The sequence below is a fragment of the Canis lupus genome, chromosome X, assembly GCF_003254725.2.
Source record: "Canis lupus dingo isolate Sandy chromosome X, ASM325472v2, whole genome shotgun sequence".
Taxonomy (NCBI): Eukaryota; Metazoa; Chordata; class Mammalia; order Carnivora; family Canidae; genus Canis; species Canis lupus.
In genome coordinates, this window is record NC_064281.1 from 38,958,350 (window position 1) to 38,979,455 (window position 21,106).

General features: G+C 35.6%; 1 protein-coding gene across 10 annotated transcripts in view; it reads left to right on the forward strand.

Moving 5' to 3' along the window:
* The window catches only part of KDM6A (lysine demethylase 6A), a 213,453-nt gene extending 206,878 nt beyond the window's left edge, over positions 1 to 6,575 (forward strand). For 8 of the 10 annotated variants that reach the window (XM_025468784.3, XM_035711311.2, XM_025468785.3 and 5 more), the window contains 3 exons: positions 1,798 to 1,924; positions 4,385 to 4,555; positions 5,696 to 6,575. In XM_025468784.3, the coding sequence (XP_025324569.1) occupies positions 1,798 to 1,924; positions 4,385 to 4,555; positions 5,696 to 5,725 (328 nt within the window). In that variant the 3' untranslated portion in view covers positions 5,726 to 6,575. Of the gene's footprint in view, positions 1 to 955; positions 1,118 to 1,797; positions 1,927 to 4,384; positions 4,556 to 5,695 lie in introns of those variants that run through there. The other 2 variants (XR_007409282.1, XR_007409283.1) reach the window with 2 other exon arrangements.
* The last annotated feature ends 14,531 nt before the right edge of the window (positions 6,576 to 21,106 follow it).

Consider the following 21,106-nt stretch of genomic DNA (forward strand, 5'->3'; position numbering starts at 1 on the left):
CCTAGTTTGGTCATTGGTAGGATGGAGATGAGAGTGTCTCTGACACAAGGCTGGTAAGAGGCCTTCATGGCATAACATGTCTGAAGCACCTAATACCATGCTTCCTGTTTCTTATTTTTTATTATTTATGTACTTTATTGTATTATTTTATTATTATTATTTTATTATTTTCCTTGTCTATTTTCTCACATGAGAGCATAGTGGAGTCTGCAAATCTTCCAAAGGTATCTGCAAAGTTTTAGGCATTACTTTCCTGTGAAAAAGACCTTCTTTTGAAACCCTGATTGGGAAACTTGTTTAGTTAGATTGGTAGCTTCAGAGGGGAGTTGTGCATGTAACATGGGAAGGGGAAAAGGGGAGGAGCAGGTACTGTTCAAGAGCTGGCAGCATAGTCTAGAATTCTATCCTCTCTTTTTACCATGATCTGACTTTTTACTTGCTACCTCCTCGACACATTTTCACACATACATACACACACACACACACACACACAAACACACACATAACTGCAGCCCTACCTTTGACTTGCAAACTACAATCTAACACATTATTTTGTTTTTGAATAAGTTAAACACAGAAATAGCCTAAGCCAAATTAAGAGTGAAATACTTTGACTAGGATACTGAAAGGATCTGTCTTATAACTGTAAAGTTGCTATAAAGTTGCTATTGTTTAAGGTTTGCTAATTAACAAGTTTAGGGATATTTTCAGTTATCTTTTTATCTTGGCTTAATTTACATGGGTTCGGAATAAGTAATGATACTTCTTTAACTTGTAACTTAGGAAAGAGCAAGGAAATATGTTATTATCATGCTTTAAATTTTACTTGTTAAGTAATCAAATGTTTATTGAGCACCTACTATATATGCCAGGCACTGTCCTAGGCAGTGAATAAAACAAAAACTTTTGCTCTCAAACAGCAGTCAGTTGCTAAACTCATTTCCTTTTCATTTAGGATATTTTCATTGTCCGCATTTTAGAGCTGAAAAGTGCCTTAAAGATCATCTAGTCCAACCTCTCTTTCAAATGGAGAACCTGAGCCACTAATTGACAGGAGAGTAAGAGACTTTAGCAGACAAGTCCAAGTAATGACAGCAAACTAGGAAAATCACGAATTGTGAGAATTCAATATATTGTTAGCATCATAAGTATGAATTTAGAAAAGGTATAAATTATAAGAAGAGTTCACTTGTGTTAATATAAATGAAAGATTCTACTATATTAGCCTCAAGTTAAAATCAAGTTATGTCTTTTTTCTTTAGCACTATAATGAATCCAATTTTGTGTCGTATAGCAATTAAATCTATAACTGGTTTTCTTTGTATAGACTCAAGTTTCAAAAGCAGCTGTACAGGTGATGCTATTCATGAGTAATAGGTAGTGCTGACAGAAATAATGTGCCTTCCTGCCTTAATAGAATCATAGCAGTTGAGATCTGGAATTTAGACCCCTTATATCAAGGATAAGGACATTGACTCCCAAAGAGGTTAAATGACTTGCCCAAATAAGAGCCAAATTAGCAACTACTATTTAAGCAAGGATTCAGGTTTTTTATATTAAAATCACTGTATTTTGATATTCAGATATCAATTAATTTTCAGCTTTAAATGATCTCATATTGTTATCGTCAGACTCGCCTGAGCATTGGCCTTATTTTTTAAATAAGAGAAACTCTGGAAAATTGACCAAAAAAAAAATAAAGATAAAGTCACAGATGGCTAGAACCAAGTCTCTAGGAGTATATCTTGATATACAGTATTCTGTTGCTGGTCACAAATAATTTTTCCCCCATAATAGGTATTGTCTTCTGAGAACTCTGAAGCAATGTCAGACATTGAGGGAAGCTCTCATTGCTGCAGGAAAAGAGATTATATGGCATGGGCGGACAAAAGAAGAACCAGCGCATTACTGTAGCATTTGTGAGGTAAGTAACTATTGTTATCCAGGGTTGTTTTATAAAGCTTCTTACCTCTCTACTTTTGTTTTCTACTTAGTTACTTTTATTTAAAATATATTTAAACTCCTATGTCTTGCATCTTCCTGAAATTGACATTGTGTTCAGTCTTGTTATTTTCTTGTTACTTTGCTATTATATTAAAATTTAATCTTATGACCTGCTATTTCACTAACAATGAATTAACTCTAAAAGTAATTACAACAGTCATTTATCTGGTAGATATTTAACAAACGATAATCATCAAGAAATTTAGTCTTGAGATTTTAAACTGGGAATAATCCAGATGTAGGCAGATGACAGTAAACTGGATGTAGTTCGCTGTAGCCCCAGGCAGATCAGTGCTCACACCTCTCTGGTGCAGTTCATTATACATTGGTCAATCTTCTGTGGCCAAAGTTTGCAAGAGAAGCAGAAACAAATAAAATATAGTACCTGTTCTGAAGGAGCTTACATTCTACTTGGAGAAGACAAATTATAAACAACTAATTGTAATGTACATGGACTGGTGAATACAGAGTTGTCTTACTGTTATGATAACACTAAGGGGAAAAATAACCTAATATTCCCTTCTAGTGTTGGCATAAGATTTACAAAAGTATTAACATTTAAGTCCATCCTGGAAGGATGAGTATGACTTCAGTGGGCTAAAATATGATGAGAATTAGAAGTGGAGTGAATGTTGTTTTGAGCTGTAGGCACAACATGGGAAATGAAATGACTTATTCAGACAAGCATAAGTAGTCTGGTGTGGCTGGAACATGGACTATGCAAATTCTACTTACAAGTGTAGGTGGTAGGAAACTGTTGCAGAACATCTCAAATGATTTTAAGGAACTTGATATTTATTCTGAGGTCATTGAAGCCATCAAAAGATATTGAGCAGGCAGCCACATTAGATATGTGTTTGAAAGAGAAATGTGAAATCTTTAAAAAAAAAAAAATGAAAGAGAAATGTGATTGGACAGAATGGAGATAGGAAGCTATTGCAGTGGTTTTAAGAAAGAGTTGTTATCTGAAGGCCTATGTGAGATTGCAGTGGGGATATTAAAGAAGGAGAGGAATTCAAAAATATTTAGAAGATAAAATTTTGTTACCAGACAGCCTATTACGTAGTAGAAGTAAGGGACAGGTTGAAGACTGCTCACAAATTTTCTAGCTCAGGTGACTAGGTTCATGTTGTTGCCCGTTGATAGTAATGGTAAAATGATGAATGCTGGGATTTTGAATTAACACATTGTACAAAGAAGATAATGAGGTCATGAGAGTTTTCTGTCATTGAATAAATGCAAGGATATGCCAAAGCCAGAGATATTAATGATCCATTCCAAACCTTGAAATTCTGTATTCTGACATTGACTATTCTTTGAAATGGTTGAATCCATCTCTTCTAATGTTGTGCAACCTGGCCAAAGTTAATCTTTGGGAGATCAGCTAGAGTCTGGTTAGGTGTGTTACACCTTAAAAAAAAAAAAAAAAAAAAAAAAAAAAAGAATGTATAAGCTTTTCAGAATGACTCCTACCTCTACACTGTTACTTCTTTTTCCACCTGAACCATAACAGCTCATCAATCTTTCTGTAAAAGGTAGAGCTATTATTTCTAAAATCATGCTATACTCATGAATATACCTTTTGCGTGTACTCCTATTCCTTAACACGAGGCTTATAGCTGAACACTCACTGTCACTTACCTGTCAGTTTCCTCAACTGTAAAATAATCAGATTATATACTATTTAATAAGTGTGTTTTGAGGATTGTCTAAGCACTGCGACATGCTCTGGAGTTGCAAAAGTGAGTAAAATGTAGTCTTCATCTTTGAGGAGCTCCGTCTATGAAAGAAGACTGATACCCACACACAGTGCTCCATGATGAGTATTGTAACATAAGTAAACAGAAAATAACGATCCCTTTCTTCTGACTATATGCCATTGTTTTGGATTTAAAACAAAAATAGGCTGACCTACCAGGCGCCTGGGTGGCTCAGCGGTTGAGTGTCTGCCTTTGATTCAGGGCGTGATCCTGGGGTCCTGGGATTGAGTCCCACATCAGTCCTCCCCGCAGGAAAGCCTGCTTCTCCTTTTGCCTGTCTCTGTGTCTCTCATGAATAAATAAATAAAATCTTAAAAAAAAAAAAAAGCTGACCTTGACTAACTTTTAAATTAGGCTTTTGCCAGTGGTTGTAAAGAGTATGCCATTCCTTTAAGTCAGTTCCCTGAATATCCATTACCACCCATGTGTTTGGGTTTGGTGCAATAGAAAGCTGGCCTATTAAAGATTCTCCAACATGGCCGTATTTGTCTTAGTACCTACTCTTAACCAGAGATCACTGTCCACAATTCCATGTAAAGTAGAAGTCTGTGATTATACTAAAACAGTACAATAAATAAATACCACTATCACTATTACTCTTTTTTTCTTGCATAAAATAGGTGGAGGTTTTTGATCTGCTTTTTGTCACAAATGAGAGCAATTCTCGAAAGACCTACATAGTGCATTGCCAAGACTGTGCACGAAAAACAAGTGGAAACCTGGAAAATTTTGTGGTGCTAGAACAGTATAAAATGGAGGACCTGATGCAAGTCTATGACCAATTTACATTAGTAAGTGAAATCAGCATGTGAGTACATACTTAGCTGGATAGGGAAGCAGCAGTGTTTGTTCTGCCACCTGATAAGTAGGAGGTAATGAAATATTTAAATTTTCCTTTTGCTTGTTAGATATTGCATGAGGAAAATTCATATCATCCCCCCCTCCTTCACTTCCAAGTATTTATTCCCATGAAATGGCGTATTTCATTTTCACTTTTCTTCCTGGGCGAGTCAAAGCCTAACTAATGTCACCATAATTACATTACAGAATCTTTCTGTGCTTTTAGAACACTATCATATCCTTTATGCCATTTGATTTCAGTTGATAAAATGTGTACATAGGTTATTAGTGTCCACAAAATGAATTAGTAAGTGTGGTCTTAAATAGACTTCTGCTTTTAGAGCTAATTATATGTATTTAAAATTTTGTCCTTGTCAGAAGTATTAACCTCATAGGAATATTTGATGGAGCGTAACTTCCTGGTACATTATATAACCTTAATGAAATTCAAGTATACTTACAAATATTATACAGTTTTTAATCTTTAAACAGCAGATGCTTAGGGGGAAGCATTTCACTTTAGTACATCAATAGTTTCATGAATAGAAACACAGATATAATTTATGAATTGTTGATTTTTTCCAGTAGTTTTCTCTACGTATGTGATTAGAAACTGAATTACTAAAATTTTAGCTCCTATTTTCACTTAAATGGTCTTTAAGATTGCTTGAAGAAGAAAATCATCTGGGCTATGTTAAACATGATATATTGTCTCATTGAGATAGCTTCTGAAGCCAGTCACTAATGAAATTATAATTGATTTGTGAAAATCATTTTCCACAAGCCTTTTTTATTTTGGAAGCAGTCTGAAAAGTGGTCACCCTAATAACATCCTAAGAGTTTTTGACTAATTGGTGAAGTACAGAAAAATGTAGGCACACTGAGTAGAATAATGGTCTCAGACCCTTAGGAAAACTGGCCACCGGGGAAACAGTACAGGGACGTTACAAGTTCACATTGTGTAGCAGGCTTTTAAACTTTCTTGAGAATTGTTACTTTCCCTACCTTCATAAGCAGACGATGTTTAGCTTTGAACTCGGGAACACTATTAACAGTTGTGTATACCAAAGTAACACACCTTTTATTTTCAGGCTCCTCCATTACCATCCTCCTCATCTTGATATTGTTCCATGGACATTAAATGAGACCTTTTCTGCTATTCAGGAAGTAACTCAGTTCTGCACCACTGGTTTTTGTAGCTATCTCGTAAGGCTGCTGGCTGAAAACTGTGTCTATGCAACCTTCCAAGTGCGAAGTGTCAACCAACTGGACAGGGGAGAGCACTGCTCCTAATCCAGGACTCTCACAAAGCTGATCAGCTGTACTTCAGACAAAAAAAATAATAATAATAAATTCCATGTTTTGTATATATCTGACAAAACTGGCAACATCATACAGACTACTGACTTGAAAACAACCTCTTTTATATTTCTCTATTTCTGGGCTGATGAATTGGTTTTCATCTATCTTTTCCCCTTCACAATTTTCCTTGGAAAAAAATACTAGCCTAGCCAGTCATTTCTTTGTAAGGTAGTTAGCAATTTTAAGTCTTTCTTTGGTCAACTTTTTTTTAATGTGAAAAGTTAGGTAAGGAACTTTTTTACTGCTTTTATGTTTTTCTGTCTTGTTTTGAAACCATGATGGTTATTACACTTTTGGTTCGTAAATAAAATGTTTAAAAATTAACAGCCAAGTCACAAAGATAATGGATTGCACATAGACTAAGGAATAAACTTCAGATTTGTGATTTTTGTTTCTAATCTTGATGTAAATTTACACTATTTATAAATACATATTTATTGCTTGAAAATATTTGTGAATGGAATGCTGTTATTTTTTCCAGATTTACCTGCCATTGAAATTTTAAGGAGTTCTGTAATTTCAAACACTACTCCTATTACATTTTCTATGTGTAAATAAAACTGCTTAGCATTGTACAGAAACTTTTATTAAAATTGTTTAATGTTTAAAGAGTTTTCTATTGTTTGAGTTTTAAAAAGACTTTATGTACAGTGCCCAGTTTTTGTTCATTTTTCAAATCTGACTATATATATTTTATATATACTTATGTATGTATATATAATATATATAGAAATCTGGATATATATGTATAAAGATTTAGAACTTAAATTTTTCTCGTTTTAAGTTTCACATCTATGGTAGATTTTTGAGGTGTCTACTGTAAACTATTGCTTACAAAAGTATGATTATTTTTAAAGAAATATATATGGTATGTATCTTCAAGACTTAAAATGTCAGACTGGTTTATTGTTAAGTTGCAATAACTGCAATGATAGACCAATAAACAATTGCTGCCAAAACGTAGTATAATAGTAGAAAACAAATAGTGATTGAACTTAAGGTTTTAAAGGGAATGTTACATGGGCTTGATAAATCTTGTACATCACTAAGTAGAGTTTTATATGGAAGAAAGTTTCAGATGAAGGGCTCTATTTTAGAATGCAAATAAATTAAGAGACTTATTTTTTAATGTTAGGCAATTTTGAAATTTCATGCTTTTCTGCTTGCATGACATGATTGGGGTAAAGGGGGGAGAGTCTACAAATCCCTGTCACTGGTAAAAATATAGCAAGCTATATTAGCATTAACAAGTCACTTCTAATTAATAATGGTATTTCATTTTATGATAATGGTACCTTGCATTTTATCTCTTTTATCACACTGTTCTTTATAAGATTTTCTAGGAAGCTTTAGTGAAGAAACATAGAGAATGCTAGAAATGGAGTTCTATTTATGACTAAAGAGAATTTATAATCTTATCTAGTGAAATGCCGTACTGATTGCATTAATCAAGTATTCTTGTTCAGATAGTTTTGGAGTATGTTGTCCTCCTAGAAACAGTTTGAAGGCTTGAAAGCATGGAGATACTTTATTTAATTAGTTAATTTGGTAAATATTGAATATCTACTAGCAGCAATCATCTCTCATTTATAACTTAAGAAGGAATACTTAAAATCTATTTTAGTTAAGGAGCAAGAGTACTTGTGTAAGTGCTGCTTAGGATGTGTAACCACTAAATATTTTTGAAATAACTCAAGACAGACATTTTTGCAAATAAAAATTGCAAGCCAACTATCCAGAAGCAAAGATTATAAGAATGCTAAAGCTATGCCTAAATGTTGCTTAACCAGTTTTAGTTTATCTTACTGACACAGTGTCTTATTTCCTATGGTTATATCAAGATAGTTTATTGACAAGATTAATATAGGTTGTCTGACACATAAGAGTAATTTAGTGCTGTTTCACCAGTACATACTTGCAAGTTATGTCAAGAATAATACTTGTTCAGCTTAATCTTTGGGTAGAGGATAGGAGAGAAATCAAACATATCAACATTACTCTGGAGTATAACTAGATAAAAGCAGTGTAAACTGCTTTCTCTTCATCAATTTAATATCCTTTATAATTTACATTTTTCACATTTCAGAAGAAATAGAATCATTTTTTTTCTTTTTACTACTCCATGTATAGATTAATCCCATTAAAAGCACACTTTATCCAGATGCCTTAATAACAAAACAGGTTTGCATCATATTATGATGACATTGTTTAGAGAAAGAAGCTAATTACCAAATGTATAAAAAAGCAGATGAAGATCCAGATAGTGGGAACTGAATCATCTTTTCTCATTGTCATCAGTTAAACAGGAAATCCTATACCTTATACCCATCAGTAGAGCAGTTCAACTTGCTTTTTTAACCTATGTTGTGTTAAATCAATTTCTTTTTTAAATGTGGTGGCTTCATTTTGAAATAAAACTGAAGTCAGTTTTCAAAAGTAGTCAATCGACACAGCCTTCACAATTTCAACTTAAGATCATATAATACTATGAATTTAACTGAAATGAAGTGTCTGCTTCTTAGAACCTAGTCATTAAATCTTTAAATTATTGTCATGTGTATTTTGATTTAGTCAGTATACTTATTGAGCATCCTTTAAAAGCAAATCTAAGATGTGATCCCTGTCCTCTGTCCACACACACATCTAATATGGGAGATTCATGTGATACATCAGGCAAAACCTAGAAAAGGTAACAAGGGGGATATTGGGGCCATTTCAGGGGTTTATATCACACCCTCCCGAACCAAGAGGATTTGGGAACTTTGGCTAAGGGGTTGGAGGAGTGCTGAAAGAAAGAGTAGGAAGGCACTGACATGTGGAAAGCTTCCTCTGCCATGAGAGGTGCTTAAGCTTTACCCTGTAAATATGGAACAGTCCATGGCATCTAAACAATAGAACACTGAATTTGCAGTAGTCTTCCTGCCTGCTTTAACACACTCCATCTATCCTGTATGTTGCTGCCAGAGGGATATCTCCAAAGCAGAGAAATTTAAAGAAGAGCGAGGATTTGGATTTGAGCTTTGGATGTTGTGAGGTTGGAAAAAGTACAGATTGGGAAGACAAAAAGTAAGTTCCACGGGACCCATTAGATGACGTACTTCTAACGAGAATGGGAGATATGGAAGTTCAGTTCTGGAGGCAGAAAATCATGAACTGCTTGTCGGGGGCATCTAAGTAGTTGGAATTAGGAGAGGCCTGGTCTGGAACCATGTATTTGCTGTTCATTGAGGTGGTGCTTAGAGCCAGAAGAGATGATTAAGAGGATCCAGGAACTGTGGTGAAGAGAGGTAGACCAAATACCCACTAAGGAATGTCAGCATATAAGAGAAAAGGAGATTGCAAAGGAGACGAAAGCTAAACCAGCCAGGGTGATGTTGGACCAATTAGAGCTTTTGAAAAATAACCACACCATGCTGCAAAGATGAGGATTACAGGGATTTCTTTGGGCTTTCAGAAGATGATTGGTGATATTTGCCAGAACACCTTCAGTGGAACAACAACCTAACTGCTGTGGATGGGAAAAGGTATTGAATTTGAGGGGAGGGGAGTTGGGGGTTGTCCCATCTCCAGGATCCCTAAGTATGAAATTATATTGGTCTTTGACTGGCAAACAGATCACCAATGCTAAATATTTTGTATATATATTGTGAAGCAGTCCATGTGGTATTTTGTTTTTGAAAGGAAGATCTTTTTAGTTGAACAGGGACATGATGGTATTTGTTTAGCATAGTCTACAGACAACCTACCATTTACTGACTTACCTGTCCAAAGCACAGTGCTAAGTACTTAATATACATTCTTTTCAGTGACCCTCTTAACTTCCCCATCTCACTGAGGCAAATAGATCATACAACTTCCCCCAAGGTTTGTGGTCAAGGGTTCAAGCCAAGATTCTAACTGGCGATGGGAAATCCAACTCCAGAGAAGTGGTATTCTACCTCCCACTGCAAAGAAGTAGGAATTGCTGAGTAATTACTCTGTAGTCATGCTTGAAAGAAACTTTTCATTCTGAATATTTCTTTAACAAATGAAAGAGGTCTTCAAATTTGATGACCTATAATTAGGTCAACTGTATCTTTTACAGTCCAAACCAGAACCCTTTTGAGATCAAAAGGGGGCACAATTAGTACTTACTGGGACAAAGCAGCAGCCATAAAATGTGTCTCTCCTGGGCAAGCTGGGATGTATGGCATAGTATTTAAGTTGGTCTTCAGAAGCATTTGGAAGTAGTATTGACCTCCCAACATAATACTCCTAGATTTTTGCGCTCTTAGAATGTTGGAAAGGAAGCATGGATTTATGGTGCATTAGGATCCACAATTGTGGTTGGAAAAGATAGTGAATGATCGGGGGAAGATACAAGCAATGGATTTTAGGAAGTGGAAATGATAGAGGCAGGGGAAAGTCCTGTTAAGTCTTAGTGGTGGCTACTGAGTTGTTCTGGTCCTTAAGTCAAATAATGGCACTTGAATAAACTGTAACAAAGTGCGTAAATAGAATATTTTCGATATAATGGTTAATGGAAATTTTTTCTAAACTTGGTCTGACTACCATTTATTTACTAGTCAGTTTAAGCTGGGAATCTGATTTAACATATTCAGTACATGATTTCTAAGTGTGCCAACCTGGAAAAAATAGAGTCCCTTCTCTCAGGATTTTAAAACCATTCCATGCCAGGTAGTTTACTCCCAACTGATTAAACATGTCTTGATTTGAACAACAGGAAGATTCCTGATGAACTTAAGGACTATCTAAGGTATTTACATTATAACCATATGTGTGTAAGTATATGATGACATCAAATAGATTAAAGGTATGATTAACATAAAGTAATACTCTAAACCACACCTACTTCCCCAGGTGGTTAGACACAATATCTATTAAGTGTTAAGGGGAGAAAGGAGGAGAAAGCAAACACTGATTTTGTAGGCTTATAGAGTTAATTGTAGCTAAGCATTCTTTAGCTCTCCATTTTGTGTAGAATAATACATTTGGCAGAGTGAAAGTAGATGAGAATGTTATCTTTAGAAAACTTGATATATGTGATTTAAATGTCATTATCTTTCATTAAATGTACTCGGATGCAAATTTTGAGATGTGCACATGGAAAGGATTCTATGTTTAATAAATGGAAGTCGGTACTCAACTCTGATCAACAAGATTTTCTGGGTTAGGGTACAGAATAATTGGAGGGGGGAGGCGGGGAAGTTCAAAAATATATGTGATACTGGTACATCAAAAATTTCAGTAAAAAGGAAAAATTAAAAAGTGCCAAAGACTTGAAAATACAACTGTATACAAAACCTGGATGGTTTTTAAATATTGATCAGCCTATAAATTGTCCTGACATAAATCATTCTAAATCAGATGGGGCTCACAGTCCATGAATTAGAATACCTCTCTAAGACCATCTCTATTTTTTCCATCAGATAAGGCTAGTCTCCTCAAGTTTCATGAATAAAACCCACTGAAGGGCTGTGTGTGAACAGTGGGTAATCTACTAGTTAACACTGAAGTGCAATGCTAGCTCTCTGAAACTTGCGTTTTAGCCTTGCCTCAGGCTCCATTTAGCCTAGCCCCCTCTCCACCTCTCTCTCCCTTTCTTTTGACTTAACTGTGTTTCAAAACATAAAACATTTACATGGCTAAAAGTACAAAACTATATTAAAACGTATTGTCAGTGAAATCTTTTTCCCATCCCTATAAGAACCTTCAAATTGTCTCCACCCACCACCTATAGGTAACCATTTTTTAATTCATTAGCTCATATCTTTTGTGTTTCTTTTGCCAAAAGTAAATAAATTGGAACGTATAGTTTTATTTCCCTTTTATACACAATATGTATGTAGCATGATGTATGCACATTTTGGCACCTTGATTTTTTCCCCCACTGAATATATCCTAAAAATCCTTACCAGTTCATGGTGCTCCATCATTTGCATGTATCATCTCGATGGACATTTGGGAGATGTTTCCAATCTTTTGCTATTTCAAATAGTGTCTCAATGGCCTTATGTATACGTTGTTTTATATTTGTGGAAGTATATTTTCAGGGTAAAGTCATAGATAACTGGGCCACAAGGTAAGTGCGTGTATAGTTTCGCTCAGTATTGCCCTTCCTAGCTATACTGTGTTGTACTCAACCTAGCAATGTATGAACAAGACTTTTTCTCCTTACAGCCTTGCCAGTAGACTGTATCATGGAGCATTTGGGGTTTTGCAAATACAATAGGTGAAAATGGAATCTTAGGATAGTTTTGTCTTATTTTATTTTATTAATTTATTTATTTATTTATTTATTTAATTTTTTATTGGAGTTCAATTTGTCAACATATAGCATATCACCCAGTGCTCATCCCGTCAAGTGCCCCCCCTTAGTGCCACCTGGTCACCCCAACCCCCTGCCCACCTCCCCTTCCACTACCCCTTGTACATTTCCCAGAGTTAGGAGTCTCACATTCTGTCACCCTCACTGATATTTCCCACTCATTTTCTCTCCTTAGGGTAGTTTTAATTTGCAATTCTTTAATTACTAAGGTTGAGCGATTTTTCATATATTTAAGGACTATTTGTCCATTTTTTAAACCTGATCTTTTTTGAGATACGGTTACATAATACAGTAAGCTTAATGGATCTTAAGTGTACAATTTGACGATTTTTGGCAAATGTGTCCATTATATTCCAATCAAGAGTTATGCATTGTCATTGCCCTAGAAAGTTCTCATGTCCTTTTCTATTCTGTTCTCTTCTTCCCTTGCTGCCCCCAACCCCAGGCAACCACTTTTCTGATTTCTATACCAGGATTAGTTTTATTGTTCTTAAACTTCATAAAAATGGAAGTGTGCAAAATGGCTTTTTTTTTGTATTTGACTTATTTCACTTAGCATGTTTTTGAAATTCATCTATGTTGATGACTGTATCAGTAGTTCCTTTTTTATTGTTGAGTAATATTTTCTTGTATGACTATAACACAGTATGTTTATCCATTCTCCTGCTGATTGACATTTGGGTTTCCAAAATTTGTTACTAAGAATAAATATGGCTAGATCATAAGGTAGGTCTATATTTAACTTTATAAGCAATTGTTAGACATTTTTCCAAAGTGGTGGTACCAGTTTATACTTCCACCATCAATATCTGAGAACTCTGGTTGCTCTGAATCCTCGGATATTTAGTGTTGTTAGTTTTCAAAATCTTAGCCATTCTAGTCAGTGCATGGTATCTGATTATGGTTATAAATTCGCATCTTTGTGATGACTCATGTTGAATGTCTTGCATGTGTATACTGATCATCTATATACGTTTATGAAGTGAGTAGATGTTTTGCTCATTTTAAATTGGGTTGTCTTTTCATTATTTGTAGAGTTTCTTATATGATCTACTTACATGCCATTTGTCAAATATTCATATTACAAATATTTTTCCCAGCCTGTGATTTGCTTTTTCATATTCTTAATGGTGTCTTGATGAGTAGACATTCTTAATTTTGATAAAGTCTAATTTATCTATTTTTATATGGTTAGTGTTTTTTATGTACCGTCTAGGAAACCTTTACCTAACCTTGGTCTCAAAGATACTCTCCTATGTTTTCTACTAGGGTCCTTATAGTTTCACATTTAGGTCTGTAAATCATCACAAATTAATTTTTGTGCTCTATGAAGTCTTTCAGGTAGTGTAGGTTTTCCAACTTTGTTATTTCTCAAAGTTGATTTGTCTATTCTAGGTCTTTTGCATTTCTAGATTAATTTTAGAATTAGCTTGCCAATTTCTCCCAGAAAATCCTGCTGGAATTTTGACTGAGATTACATTTAATCTGTAGATCCATTTGTGGAGAATTGACATCTTAACAGTATTGAGTTTTCTGACCCATGAAAAAGGCATATTTCACCATTGACTCAGATCTGTATTTTTTCTGTTTTGTACTTTTTGGTTAAAAGGCCTTCATGTCCTGAAGTGTGATATTTTTAATGCTATTGTGAGTTGTAGGTTTTTAAATTTTTAATTTCCTTTTCTATGTGGATGGCTCGTTTATAGAACTAAATCAGTTACTGAATACTGACCATGTATCCTGCTACCTTGCTAAGGTCATTTATTAGTCTTAGTAGCTCTTCTGTAGGAAAAGAAAAAAAAGGGTTTCTTCATAAAAAATTCATGTTACCTGAGAATAACGACAGTTTTAATGCTTCCTTCCCAGTATGGATGCCTTTTTTTTTTTTCTTTTTTCCTTTTTCTTCCCTTTTTGCACTGGTTTGAACCTCTAGTACAATGTTGAATTGAAGTGGCTAGAACAGACATCCTTGCCTATTCTCAGGTTTAGGGAAAAGTAGGTATGATGTCAACTGAAGGTTTTTCATAGATGCCCTCTATCAGGTTGAGAATGTCCCCCTCTGTTGCTAGTTTGCTGAGATTTTTTATCAGGAATTTCTGTTGAATTTTATAAAATGAGTTTTCTTTGTTCATTGAGATGATTACATGGTTTTTCTTTTTTAGTCTGCTAATTTGATGAATTACATTGGTTGATTTTTTTTAAAAGATTTTATGAGAGAGAGAGAGAGAGAGAGAGAGAGAGATCAGCAGAGATACAGGCAGAGGGAGAAACAGGCGCCATGCAGGGAGCCCAATGTGGGACTCGATTCCGGGTCTCCAGGATCACACCCTGGGTTGAAGGCAGCACTAAACCGCTGAGCCACCGGGGCTGCCCCATTGTTTGATTTTTAAATATTAATCTTTTACTCCTGAAATAAAGACCAATTGCTCATGTTTTATTATTTTATGTATTGTTGGGTTATATGTTGTTGCCGAAAGTTTGCTGAGAATTTTTGGATCTGTATTCATGAGGGATACTGGTCAGTGGTTTTGTTTTCCAGTAATGCTTTTGTCTGGGTTTATTATCAGAGTAATATTGGCCTTAGGAGAATGAGTTGGGAAGTATTTTCTCCCTCTTCAGTTCTCTTGAAAAGGTTGTGTAAAATTGGTATTATTTCTTCCTAAAAATATTAGATAGAATTCATCAATAAAGCCATCTGGGTCTGGAGTTTTCTTTGTGGGAAAGTTTTTGGCTACAAAATCAATTTCTTTAGTATATATGGGCTGCCCGGATTATCTGTTTCTTCTGGAGTGAGCTTTTATAGTTTGTGTCTTTCAAGTCATTTATCCTAGAAATCTATAATTTTATATCATTCCTGGTATTAGGGAATCGTGTCTTTCCCCCACCCCCATGAGGTTTACGAATTTTCTTAATCTTTTCAAACAACCAACTTTTGGGTTCTTTTTTTTTTTTTTTAAGATTTTATTTATTCATGAGAGACACAGAGACAAAGAGAGGCTGAGACACAAGCCGAGGGAGAAGCAGGCTCCATGCAGGGAGCCTGACATGGGACTTGATCCCGGGTCTCCAGGATCAGGCCCTGGGCTGAAGGCAGCGCTAAACCGCTGAGCCACCCAGGCTGCCCCCAACTTTTGATTTCTTGATTTTTTTCCTATTGTATTTCTGGTGGTTTTTTTGTTTTTTTGTTTTTTTGTTTTTTGTTTTGTCATTGATTTTTCTCTCTCATCTATATTGTTTTCCTTCCTTCTGCTTATGTCAGGTTTCTTTAGCTGTTTTCATTATAGTTTCTTTAGGTGGAAGTTGAGGTTGTTGATTTGAGAAATTCTAGTATAGGCATTTAGTCCTATAAATTTCCATCTAATGAATGCTTTAGCGATGTGTCAGGGGGTCCCCCAAGACTAGTCTTAGACTTGCTAATTCACTATCAAGAGCCACAGGGCTCAGATATTGTTTCATGCATGTTTATAGTTTATTACAGTAAAAGATAAAGATTAAAATCAGCAAAGGGAAAAGGCATACAAGGAGAAGTATGGGGGAAACCAGGCTCAAGCTTCTGGGTACCCTCCCCAACCAGTGGAGTTTCCCAAGACATGCTTAATTCTTCCAGCAACAACATGTGACATATGAAGTATTGCCAACTAGGGCAGTACCACGATTTTTATTGGGGGCTAGCACCTGCATGACTGACCTCAGCTAGTCAGACTCCAGACCTCTAGAGCAAATGCAGGTGCTCACTATAAATCACATTAGCAGCGTAAACTATCTGGTCAAACTGACACAGAATGGTCAAAGACCTCAGACGTACAAAAATAATCTTAACAGAACATTCCAAGAGCTCAGCATGCAGTTCCCAGGGACTAGCTAAAAGTTTTTCTTGGTAATGTACAGGATTTGATCAACCTAGGCCTACTGACTTAACCTTTTCCTGTACAAGGTGCCTTCTATAAACTTGGATAGAATGTATTTTCATCTTCATTCATTTCAAAATACTTTCTGATTTCCCCTTAATTTGATTCCACTGTAATCTGAGACTATATTTTATATGTCTTGAATCCTTTAAAACTTATTGAGACTTTAGGGCCTAGACTACAGCCCTTGGTAAAAGAGTTATGTGTGCTTGAAAAGAATGTGTATTCTGCTGCTGAATGGAATTTTCTGTGACAGGACAAGTTGGTCGATAGTGTTATTCAAGTCTATTTCTGTACTGACTTTCTGTTAGTTTTATCAATTATTAAGAGAATGGTGCTGATATCTACAACCAAAATTGTGGATTTGTCTATTTTTCTATACATTTCTCTCAGATTTTACCTTATTTATTTTGAGGCTTGGTTATTAGGTGCACAAGCATTTAGTACTCTTATGTTCTCTTGATGAATTGACCCTGTTGTTATTCTCTGCTTTTAAGGACTCCGAGGTTGGGCCCACTTGGATATTCCAGGATAATATCCTATCTCAAATTCATGCCCTTCATCACATCGGCAAAGTCCTTTTTGCCATGTAAGATAATATATTCAAAGAGTTTCACCTTGAGGCGGGAAGGGGGGGTGAGGTGGGGCGGGAGGGCAGTCTTCTACTTACCACAGGTTGTCTAGACCATTTTATTTAGTATGCTTACTGGTATGATTTGTTTTAAATCTACCACCTTGCTCATTGTTTTTTATTTGTACTGCCTGTGCTTTGTTCTCTTTTTCCTCTTTTTCTGTCTTCTTTTAGACTATTTTTTATGATTCTATTTTATAACCTTTGTTGGCTTACTAGTTATAGCTCTTTGTTGCGTTATTTATTTATTTATTTATTTATTTATTTATTTATTTAGAGATTTATTCATTCATGAGACACACAGAAAGGCAGAGACATAGGCAGAGGGAGAAGCAGTCTTCCCTGTAGGGAGCCTAATGCAGGACTCAACCCCAGGACCCTGGGATCACGCCCTGAGCCAAAGGCAGATGCTCAACCACTGAGCCACCCAGGCGCCCCTGTTATTTTAATAGTTGCTTTATTAGTTAATAGTTATTTTAATAGTTGCTTTGATGTTATAGATCCTTTACTTCTCAGTCTACCTTCACGTGATATTCTACTACTTTACATATAGCTTAATAGCCTCACAACAGCATACTTCTATTTTTCTCACATATTTTCAATCTACATATATTATAAACCCCACATACATTGTTAAAATTTTTCTCTGGCTGATTTTAAGATTTTATTTTTTCCCCTAGTTTTAAGCAATTTGATTATGAATGTCTTAGTGTAATTTTCTTCATATATCTTTGGCTTGGTGTTCTTTGAGTATCCTAAATCTGTGGAATGACAGTTTTCATCAAATTTGGAAAACTGGCCATTATTGCTTTAAATATTGTTTTTTGAGTCTTCCAATTATGAATAGGTTAGGCTACTTGAAATTGTCCCATAGCTCACTGATCATCTGTTCAGTTATTTTTTTTTATTTTTTTGTTTCTGGGTTTCATTTATAATTGTTTTTATTGCTATCTTTGATTTCACTAAACTTCACTTCCACGGTGTCTAATTTGTTCTTAATCCCATCTAATTTTTTTTTACATTTCAGACATTGTAATTTTTATTACTAGAAGTTGGATATGGATCTTGATATCTTCCATGTCTCTTGCTTTTTTTCTCCTTTCTTAAACATATGTAATATAGTTTAATAACTCTTTGAATGTCTTTGTCTACTCATTCTATTATCTGTGTCACATCTAGGCCTATTTTGATGGATTTTTCTTTTAATTATGAGTCATATTCTCGTGTTTCTTTGCATGCCTGATAAGTCTTTATTTGCCAGACAGTGTAAATTGTATCTTGTTGGGTTCCAGATATTATTTTACTTCTATAAATACTCTTGGGCTTGTTCTGGGATGCACTTAAGTTACTTGGAAACAGTTTGAACCTTTCAGGTCTTTGAAGCTTTGTTAGGTGAGACCACAGCAGTGTTCAGGTAAGCTCTAATTTTGTCCTACTGCTAAGGCAGAACCATTCTGAATACTCTACCTGATGCCATGTGATTTGTGAGGTTTTTCCCTTCCAATTGGTGGGAACAGGAACTATTATTATTGGCCAAGTTAGTTCCAGAGACTCCTCCTTCCAGTCTTTTTGAGTGGTCCATCTCTCCCTTACCCTTCTCGTCCTCAAGAAGTTTCTTCACACTCATGCTGATTCTTGAAGACTTGAAAGGAATCCTAGGCAAATCTTCAAAGATATTGTTCTGTGCGTTTCTATTTACTGTTTGGCTCTGAATTTTTAGCTGTCTTGGCTTCCTTGAATTCTCAACTCCATCACTTCAACTCAGGGAAAGCATTGGTTTCCTCCCTCTAGGCTGCAGCCTGGAAACTCCAAGCAAGAAGCTGGGGCAATTGTAGGGATCACTTCATTCATTTCCCTTTCATTAGTTGGTTAGTGTTGTGTCGATACCTGATTTCTGAGGTCCTGAAAACCATTGCGTCAAATATTTTGTTCAGGTATTACTTGTTTAAGGCAAGAGGGTAAGCAGTCTTGTTACTCTATCTTTATTAGAAGTCTCTGCTTTTTAATAACAGAATTATCTTCCTTTCAATTTTTATGATTGTTCAATATCTTTCCTTCACTGCCGTTGCAAATGGAATTTTCTCTTCTATATTTTAGAAATGATAATTGTTTGATATATAAAGGCTATTGATTTTTGTATGTTACTTTTCTATTGTTACCATCCTAAACTTATTATTTGTATTGCTTTTAGCATTGATTCTCTAGAGTTTTTCAGGTATCTTACCAACAATAAATATAGTTTTGCCTCCTCCCTTCCTATTTTTATGCCTCTGTTTTATTTGATTGTGCTGCTTAATACCTCCACACAGTGCTAAATATTCACACTCTGTTATTTCCAATATAATATTGACAACTAGCCTCAACTTGCATCAGCTAGGTTTATTCTTAAGACCTCAGAATGATGTTAAGTTGGGGGGCAGTCTGGTGGCCATTGAAGTCTCTTTTCAAAGTGCAGTTAAATTGAGAGAATCCAGGATTCAAGAATGGACTGTCCCCAGAATGTCTAACAATACATTCTGGACATTCAAGTGATGATGTTCAATATGTAAGGGTAAATGAGTGTTCTGATCCACTTTGTTCTAAGCTTCTTAGTTTCCTATTAAGATCTTTTCTTTTCTTTTCTTTTCTTTTTTCTTTTCCTTTCTTTTCTTTTCTTTTCTTTCTTTTCTTTATTTTTTTTTTTTTAAAGCTGGCTGGCTGGATGGCTTGCTTTCTCCTCTTTCTTTCCTTTCTTTCTTTCTTCTTTCTTTCTTTCTTTCTTTCTTTCTTTCTTTCTTTCTTTCTTTCTCTCTTTCTTTTTTCCTTCCTTCCTTCCTTCCTTCCTTCCTTCCTTCCTTCCTTTCTCTCTCTCTCTCTCTCTTTCTTTCTTTCTTTCTTTCTTTCTTTCTTTCTTTCTTTCTTTCTCTTTCTTTTTGAGAGAGAGCATGGGAGCAGGGGTGAGGAGCAGAGGCAGGGAGGGAAAGAGAGAGAATCTCAAGCAGACTCTCCACTGAGCGGGGAGTCTGTTGCAGGGCTGGATCTCACAACCATGAGACTATGACCGGAGCTAAAATCAAGAGTTGGATGCTCAACTGAGCCACCTAGATACACCCCCACCCCACTCCCCATTAAGATCTTTCTGATACCTATTCTGCTGTTATTGGATGGAGTGGTTTTTAAATGCCAATTAGGTTATGTTGGTTGGTAGGATTGTTTGGATCTTCTATATATTTGGAGATTTTGTCTACTTGCCCAATTGATTACAGAGAGAGGAATGTTGATGTCTCCCAAGTATAAGTGAATTTTGTGCATTTTTCCTTTAAATTCTATTGTGTTTTGTTTTATGTATTTTGGGGCTCTATAGATGCATCAGTGTTTAGGATGGTTGGTTGGAGAATTGATCTTTTATCATTATGTAATGTTCCTCTTAATTGCTGATAATTTCCTTGTTCTGAAATCTACTCTGCATGATATTAATATAGCTACTCCAAATTTTTTTGATTAGTGTTAGTGTGTGTGTGTGTGTGTGTGTACCAGGTATGCATTTCTCAGGCCAGGAAAGGTGTGCATAAGAAATATAAATTTTTAAAAAAAGAAATATAACTTTTTTCTATAATTTCTATTTAGAGCCTCATTCACTAACTGACAGAGGCAGTTATAGTCAATTCAGGATTTGAACCCCTCCTCAGGGTTGCATCTCAGTTCTGCATGGGGTTTGTGTGGCACCAAGGCTTGGGGAAGGGATGTCACTCTGTCAATGCAAGCATCTGCCAATATGCCTCATTCCCCTTTATCTCCTGTCCTTAGGCCACACAGACTTGTTTTTCATCCTGGACACCAGGTCTTTCTCTCTACTGTTGCCAGTCCTCAGGGCCCCATCCACACTGCTCTCGGCTTCATGAAAACGACTTCTGGGACTCTTTGTGCTGTGTTGGCATGTAAGAAGACTATGGAAGGCTGCCTTGGGCATGTCTTCCTTGAGTCTACCACACCTCCTCGTCCTCCCCTGCTCTGTCTCCCTCCCTCCTCTTAGAGCTGCTGTAGTGCAGTTTGATTTGGGGTAGGAAAAATACTCATTTTTAATGACTTTTTATTTTAATGTTATATAATATTTTGATATTATTTTCAACTTACAGAAAAGTTAAAAGGTTAGAACAAAGGTCTTATTCATTCAGATTCACCAGTTGCTTATACTTTGCCACAGTTGCTTTGTCATTATCTCTCTTTGCATATATGTGTGTGGGAGGTGTATTATTTGTGTATTTTCTTTTTGCCTTTCTGAATCACTTGAAAC